This window comes from Colletotrichum spaethianum (assembly GCF_022836535.1).
Source record: "Colletotrichum spaethianum MAFF 239500 DNA, contig05, whole genome shotgun sequence".
NCBI classification, from domain to species: Eukaryota; Fungi; Ascomycota; class Sordariomycetes; order Glomerellales; family Glomerellaceae; genus Colletotrichum; species Colletotrichum spaethianum.
The window spans coordinates 1,753,682-1,761,434 of NW_026054775.1; the positions used below are offsets into that span (position 1 = coordinate 1,753,682).

General features: G+C 51.4%; 3 protein-coding genes across 3 annotated transcripts; all 3 read right to left on the reverse strand.

Moving 5' to 3' along the window:
* Window positions 1-1,215: 1,215 nt before the first annotated feature.
* ColSpa_03003 (fasciclin-like arabinogalactan protein) lies at window positions 1,216-2,614 on the reverse strand (the record flags this gene model as incomplete). Its single annotated transcript, XM_049269215.1, has 3 exons — window positions 1,216-2,217; window positions 2,279-2,326; window positions 2,480-2,614. The coding sequence occupies 3 exons, from the start codon at window positions 2,612-2,614 to the stop codon at window positions 1,216-1,218; spliced, it is 1,185 nt and encodes a 394-aa protein (XP_049125172.1).
* Window positions 2,615-7,010: 4,396 nt separating this feature from the next.
* ColSpa_03004 (uncharacterized protein) lies at window positions 7,011-7,211 on the reverse strand (the record flags this gene model as incomplete). The annotated part of the gene is made up of 1 exon (XM_049269216.1): window positions 7,011-7,211. The coding sequence occupies one exon, from the start codon at window positions 7,209-7,211 to the stop codon at window positions 7,011-7,013; it is 201 nt and encodes a 66-aa protein (XP_049125173.1).
* Window positions 7,212-7,244: 33 nt separating this feature from the next.
* ColSpa_03005 (uncharacterized protein) lies at window positions 7,245-7,496 on the reverse strand (the record flags this gene model as incomplete). Its single annotated transcript, XM_049269217.1, has 1 exon — window positions 7,245-7,496. The coding sequence occupies one exon, from the start codon at window positions 7,494-7,496 to the stop codon at window positions 7,245-7,247; it is 252 nt and encodes an 83-aa protein (XP_049125174.1).
* Window positions 7,497-7,753: the final 257 nt, after the last annotated feature.

Here is a 7,753-nt window from a genome sequence, read left to right on the forward strand (position 1 = left end):
TTGTCGGGATATAGGTGGGGGCGGAGATGAGAGTTCCTGAAACTGGCAGAGTATGTATTCCGACAGCTACTCTACTACTATGGTTGAGACTTCAACAATCATTGGGCGGTTTTTGACATCACGTGCCTTTGTTGGGTATGCCATGGCCTATCAGCGTGTAGAAGTTTCTCCCTGTGAAAGAAAGCGTTTTCAAGGTCTCCTAAAGAAAGCTTGTGGTGTCTCGCGGTGGTTGCTTGGCCTCGTGTTTAGATAGTTATGAATAGAATATAGCTGTGTTGTGAAACATTGAATTACCTGTAGAGGTTCTACAAACTTTCATTTACATAAAGTGATAATGAGTTCATTGACCATCTACTTAAGCTGACATGTTTATTTTGACAACACTATTGGTAATAGGTCCCATACTTCTCCAGCCCTTTCATCATGGAGCAGAGCTGCGGCCTCTGAAACATACTTGATGCTACATTTCCTCAAGCGGTCTTTCTACCCAGAATTCATTCCGAGTCACAACCTGCAACTGAGGAGCAATGAAATCAGGACCGAGCAGCAGATCCGCCGGGTCTCCATGGGTTCAGTATCCCCCTAACATTCACGAGTGGGATATCATAAGCCTGTCTTTACTCACAGTTCGTGAAAGAACCGTGAGTAAACCTACTCATATTTTAATGTTCATCACCGTGAATAACCCGACTAACTGAGACAAAGTCTCTAGTCTGGTGTATGAATGAGCAGATGCACTCATGGCAAAGGCGTGAAACTCAATTAGCCCAGCCTCTCTATCCTTTGGTATTGACCTCATGTGCTAACGAAATCCAACTAGCATTCGAGTTGACCTATTATCACACACGAGGCCCGTATGCTCTGGGACAGCCCAGCCTGAGAGCTGTGGGGTGGAACTGCATATGGTAGACAGAAAACGATGACAAACACTTGTCAAATTAAAGAAAAATCCCCGAGTCTGCCGTGTATTGTTATTTGTAGCATGACACTATACATACCCGAGAAGCTTCGAGGTCAGTCTCGGCGCGAACAAAGCTCATAAGGCATGGCCAATACGACCATAAATAGTATTGGATCAAGATATCTACATGGCTGTAACCCGCCTCATCATTCGCCTATCCGACGTCGATTCCCATTTTTGTTCATTTACAGCTTGGTTGTAAGCTCTACGGCGATACCGCAGCCTTTCTACCCGTGAAAACACCCCTTTTTGAATCAAGCCAGCGCGGCCAAGCCCGCGAGCAGGGCCGCCCCCGCCGCCACGCCTGTCCGCACCGCGGCACCGGGGCTGGTGGTGGTCCGGACCGCCGTTGTCGAGGCCCTCGTCGACGCCGCAGCAGTGGGAGTAGCAGTGGTCGTCACGGGGCAGCTTACGGTGCAAGGAATCGCCGAGGTGAAAGGCAGGCCCGAGGCCGAGCTCTCGGGGTAGACGGGCGCCTGGCTAACGGCGGTAGGATTCGGCTTGGCCGACGCCACGTCCGGGTTCAGGACGTTATCGACGATGTGCATGATACCGTTGGCGAGAAGAATATCCGGCTGGATGATCTGCGCCGAGTTGAGGAAGAGGTTGTTGCCGGAGCGGATGACGTTGAGGCTCTGGTTGGCCAGGGTAGGAAGGTTTGTGCCGTTCTTCAGGTCCGAGGACGCGAGGATCTGGCCCTTGACCACGTGGTAGTTGAGGAAGTTCCTGACCTCGTCTTCGTCCATGTCCTGGAGTGACCCGGCGACACGCTGGAAGGCCTCGTTGCGAGGGGCGAAGATTGTTACATTCTTCTTCTCTGCCACCAAAGGTAAGAGTTTGGCGGTGTATAAGGCGCCGAGGAAGGCGGGGAGCTTGAAGGATTCGGTCGTGTTCTCCAGTCTGACGGGAGGGATAAGGAGATTGTCGACCACCTGGATGAGGCCGCCGGCGAACTTGATGTCCCCTTCGACCTGGGTGGTACGGATGCCTTGCGCCGAGGTGAAGACGATCACGTTGCCGGGCTGCTTGTTCACCATGACGTTCTGTCCGCCGGTGACGTTGGTCCAGGCTGGATTCTGTAACAGCGAGGAGCGCAACACCGGCGGGCCCAACTCGAGAGCACGGGTTGAGACCGTGCCTTGCAGGATGTGGTATTCCAGGATGGGGACGGCGATTGAGGGATCTGATTCGTTCCAGATGCCGTTTAGTTGGGTGCCGGGGATGTTCTCGAAAGCCGCGTTGGACGGCGCAACGATCTGGATATCATGTTAGTACAGGAGATGTGTGTTGGGATCAAAGAAGCTGGGGACAACTTACCGTGACGCCGTTGTAGCTAGGAAGTCTAAGGATGACTTCAGGATATTTCTAGTCAGAGTTAGCAAAAGCTTGTTGCCTCTATCTAAGGCTTGTCATTCCTAATTGTCAAGCCAAATCGACCAAGATGACGCAAGATCAAGAAACAGAATGGATCACAAGATGACTGCGAATGGCGATGAGGAGCATTGCGCCACGACGCACCTTAATTAAGTTGTAATAGGTAGACAGGTTTGACTTGGACTGAAGAACGCTTCCGAGGTCATCTTGCTCAGTGGCGACGGAACCTATCAACAACAGGAGGCCGAGCAAGCCTGCCGGAAGGAACGTTGAACGCATCATGCGGTTTGTGGCGTGTAATTGGGATGCACAAAAGTGTGAGGAGCAACCGAAAGTACAGCAGAATCACAGCCTCGACAATGCTCTCTCGCCTCGTGTTCGACAAACTAGCATCAGAAAGACGAACGAAATGCAGACGAGGCTGGTGATATCGCAACGACCAACAACACAGCAAAAAAGTAACCTTCGAAAGAAGGACCAGCCCGTCGGAGAAGGGAGAGCTGCTTAAGAGGCTGCTGCACAGCTGCTCGACCAACAGCGGGTACCCTGTGTCCTGCAGGTAGCGTTGGGCCTTGGGGAGGATCTTCGGCATCAAACTGGGGTAGGGCTACACTGTTACAACGGCTTGGCAGAAAGCCACCAGAGGAGTTAAATTCACCGCGGTCACCAGGTGTCTGATTCTAGGGCGACAACGAGATTGGTGTCTTGCCAGCTGGGACAGCTCGGGGTCGAGACCCAATATGCGGTGCGTCAACAAGATATGAGCATGACACAAAAACTTGGACGGCTGGTGATGGTGCTTGCATTCGGACGTGGTCTGGGCGAGCCGTGGTCTATATATTCTGACTTAAAGGTGGGATTCCTGGGATGGTCGGGAGTGGGCATGCCAGAGATAAACCTGGTGTCCGAGAAGGAGACCAACCAAGATCTGTTTGCCGTTGGCGATGACAACAATCCGCCGAAAGTCGCTACAGAAGCACGGCCCTCCTGCTTTCCGCCCTGCTCCCTTGAGAGGCCCTACTGACGGCACGGGGGATCGGAATCGAATCTTTGCTTGAGATAGCGGGTGGAACCCGGTAGTATGGGGCCCAGCCGATCATCCCAGGGGCGAGAGAGACATAGATGTTACATTGACCATGTGGCCCTGCATGGGAAAGTGGTACGACACGAAAGAAGAAAGAGTGCAGAGTGGGAGACACTGCCTATTCGCCGGTACTGCTGGACAGCACGACAGCCCCTCTTGATAAGGTAGAACAGATGTTGCTTCTGGTAGGTTTGGCAGCATCTGACAAGAGGCATGTGGAAGTGGCATGTTGTGGAAGACTGTGTTTTACGGCTGTTGCTCTTATATCACGCGGAAGCTTATGTTCATATTTCAGAGTGTCTCGGTCGCAACCGCGCCAAGAACCGCCGATTCAATTGAATTTGAGAGGAGCTTAACTTAGTCTGATTTATGCTTCCCGCAATGTTTGACGATCCAAAGACAAGGATGAAATGAACGGACAGTGGGCCAAGCATATCATGGAAGCAATACGAGTTTCCTGTCCATCCGGGCAACACGGCCAAGGTTGCTTTCCTTGGTTTGCTCTCGACACGAGCTGCAGTGCAGGATGAGTGGATTCACGATAGCCAACGGGATTGTGAGCTCGGCAAGCAACCTCCGCAGGCTGCACCACGCAAAGTTAGTTGGGAGACCATCGCATAAGCGGTTCACCGTGGAACGTGGAATACGCCTCTCAAGACAAACCCTTGGCCCCTGTTTCGCCCTGCTCAGCCTGGCCTTGCAGGGGTTTGATGATTGAGTGTTTCACTCGCTGCTGATGAACCGCACCCATACGCCAGCGCCAGTGGGGTGCTTATGCTCTCCCTATGAAGACATCCGACTTTGGCCATCGTGAGGATCAGTGATCAAATCCGTCTCTAGCGATGAAGTCCATGAGGATGAACAGCGAGAAAAATGGAAGCCGATTCTGCAGGGCACCGATAAAAAGTCATGTATTCAATCAGCAACTCGAACAGCAGCTCTTTTGGGGAAACACCACCCACTATCCGCGCCCACGTTGTTTTGCACAGATTTCTCAGCTTCTTGCGTACTTTTGTCACAAGAGGCACTTTTAGCAATACTCAGGATCTTCGACTGAATTGTTTCCATGCATTCTGTATTAGCGTCCCTTACATGCAATGTGGCAACCTAGACACGGGACTCAAGGCTGTCGGGCCTGGGTGAAAACCCGGGGGCCCGTGAACCGCCCCGGCCGGCAATTCTACCAGAGTTCGACTCACTCAGCCCCGGACATTTGGCTGGAGCATCTCTCGTCGTCTCAATCCTCAAGACTGGTTCATGTGAGAACATTTCAATTGCCGCATAGGTTCCCATTATGGCTGTCTGCTGTAAACCGCTCTCCAAGTGAATGCCCGTCAAATCCCCTCCAGGGCCACGACTCTCTTGACGTGCTTAGGCACAAGCTCTCTCGAACAAGCCCGCCAGAATAAGGGCTTTCATGACGATTTTTCTCAATCATTTCAGTCAGAATACGATAATACTATGAGCCTCGGCATTTTCCGGCAGATTCCCACAGCAAGCAGTGACTGATTGGGTGGGAAGCCTCTCTCACTGCGCTGGACCATGTTTCCTCAATCTGGATGGTCTGTAAACCTATAGCCACATAATTCAGACGTTTTCTCGCAAACCAGGTGTGCCAAGTAGGCAGCAAGGGTAGGTACTACTTCAAAGAATATGTAAACGACTCTCGACGAATGTCCTGCAACGACACTGGATAAGTCTTTCCCCGCACAGGTCAAAGTTACATGTACAAAGGGCCATGGCGTGGAAAGTCATGTTGAGTTTCTCAGAACTCTTCAGGCGTGAAGATGTTTTCTTACATGTGAATCTGCCGCAGGGTCCTGGCCCGGAGTACCTTGTAAGAAAGGCTTAACGTATGGGTGCCTTTCCAGCAGATGGTAACCAAATGCCAGGTTTACTTGATGCCGGAAGATGCTGGTATTTAGGGTGCCCGCACGCCAGATCTCTATGGGTATCTGGATCAGCCTCTATAATTTCATGGTGCTCACATCTACAACTTAGCTAGACTGTGATAGCATAAGGGTCAGTTTGCTGATGTGAAGGATGATAGTGAAGACCAAATGAATGAGATTCTTCCACGTACAGCCGGTCTTGCGTTGGTTGAAGAATTTCCTTGCGTCAATGATGTTCGGGACGATTAGCCTTGGCCTGACGGATGAGTACGGGGTTCAGAGAGACGCTACCAGCTCTCGTGAGTCGTAGAGTTCAATGAGCCTTTCATTGACGTTTCGTGGATCTTGGGAGCTGCCGGTCCTTATGGGAAGAAGTGAGGGTTTTGATATTCGTGTCATGCTAACCAGAGAGCGCCCTAGCAACCGTTTGGTGAATAGCAATTCAAGTTGGTTGCATGCTGACTTGACTCGATCAACAGATAACGTTTGTTGACATGGAAGGCAGGCCGCGACGGCTCATACGTTGGATTTTCGAGGTACTGAATGATGCACATTCGCCCCGTAACAGCCGTCCAACTCAAGAACAGGATTGTACTACTGGGATTCAATCATCGAAGTTAGGTAAACGAATAGGTCAGGCTGTTGCGGATGCGCCTCGCCGGTAACGTCGGGTGATGGAGACGGAACCCAAACGCCACGAACATGACGATAAGAGATGATCGGTATTTGAAAAGATATGGAAAGAGTCTAAACCAAAGAAAAGTTCCATCTCGTGGCCCAAGAACGTCAACGTCAGTGGGCGCCTGCCTGCACCTGCTCAATGACGAGAGTTGGCAAACGACGCATGGGTAAAGAGCTAGTTGGGAAGCATAGAATCATTTTGACATGGTAAAACGTGAGTTTCGGGAGAGCTCTCAGCAAGCTTTTTTCCTGTTCAACTAATGCCTGATCCTTCTATGGTGTCACATGCCTTTGGGCGTGTCTTGTAGACTCTTGTAACGATGAGTATATTCAGTGGGTAGTATGGGACTTCGTGGCCGATTTGAATGCAATTAGAATTAGCCCAACAATCGAACGTACCAGGAACGTGACGATGTATTGTACATAACAACAAACCTGAAGATTCAACATACTCCAGGGGTCATCTCTACTCCTGATTTGATAGTGTCCCTCGCAATATGAGAAACTCCAGTAAGTTGTGGTATCATTCCAGGAAGCATTTGCAATTCTCTAGTTCCTCATAGACACCGGACCGTCGGTATTGTACGAATATCATTGGTTTCAAGCAACAAACACAATAGGTCGTGAATGTGTATTCTCTACGTGAGCACCAAGATCTACTTTGACAATAACAAGTCGAAAACGAATGATCCCCCGAGGTCGTGAAACTCGTTATCCCCCGCAATGCATGCCGCGCCCGAGAAAAGAAATATGCTACCCTTCCCTTCGCTGAGAAATGCAAGTCTAGTGTGATGATGTCCTGCGTATTCGTGCGTGCGTGTGCCGTCTTGCCCCGTCTGCGTCTTGTGCCGAAGCAAAGAAACAAAGGAAACGATTCTAAAATAGTGAGGAGTACAGAGGATATATGGAAAGGAAAACAGCGAGAGAAAAAACAGGAAATCTAAAGGTAAAAGGTGCAAGTCGCATTTCCGAAGAAAGGTTTCTCGTCGACCTGATTCCGACCGGGGTCTAGTCGATGTCAGACCTTGCTCGGCGTATCAACGGGGTTCCGAGGCCTCGACGGCTGCTCCATCGGAGAACCGCGCCCGTCAGCCGGGTCTCTGACCGGCGTCACGGGAAGCTCCACAAGGTCAGGGTGGTTGCCATGGACGGTGTCCTCAGTTGTGCTGGTGGGGGCATCATCCGCAGTCCCAGCTCGGTCACCATATACGGGAGACATTATATAGGACCCCCTTCAGCGACCCGAAGCCATTCACGGGCTTGGCGGCGGCGTCGGGACGTCCGGGCGGGGCCCTAGCGGGCCGGGACGCGGACGGGGCGGCGGGGTAGGCGGGGCCGAGGGGAGGAGGTTGATGCGTGAGAAGACGTCGATGGGACGTAAGGGGTCGTCTTGGGGAGTGTGTTCTTGGTCTTCCGATTTCAGTTCGTGCTGTTCCTCGTCGTGTGAAACGTAGGCTGGGACGTAGTCCCTATTACAGAGGCTCGCGTATGTGGGGGACAGCATCTTGGCTTCTAGTCCTCTTCCGAGTTGGGCGTTTTTTATAAGGGGCGTGGTGGTATGGACGATGTAGGTGGTTCAAAGTCCGAAGGCAATGCTGGTGAATGAAGGGGTTGAGAGATGAGTTACTCAGTGATGGTAACTCCGAGTGGTTGAAGACTATGGTGATAGTTCTGCCATCTGAGACATACGGATAGAAGACGACGGGACTCCTATATACTCCGTCGACAGATCGTCCGTGAGGCTCACCATTTAGACACGCA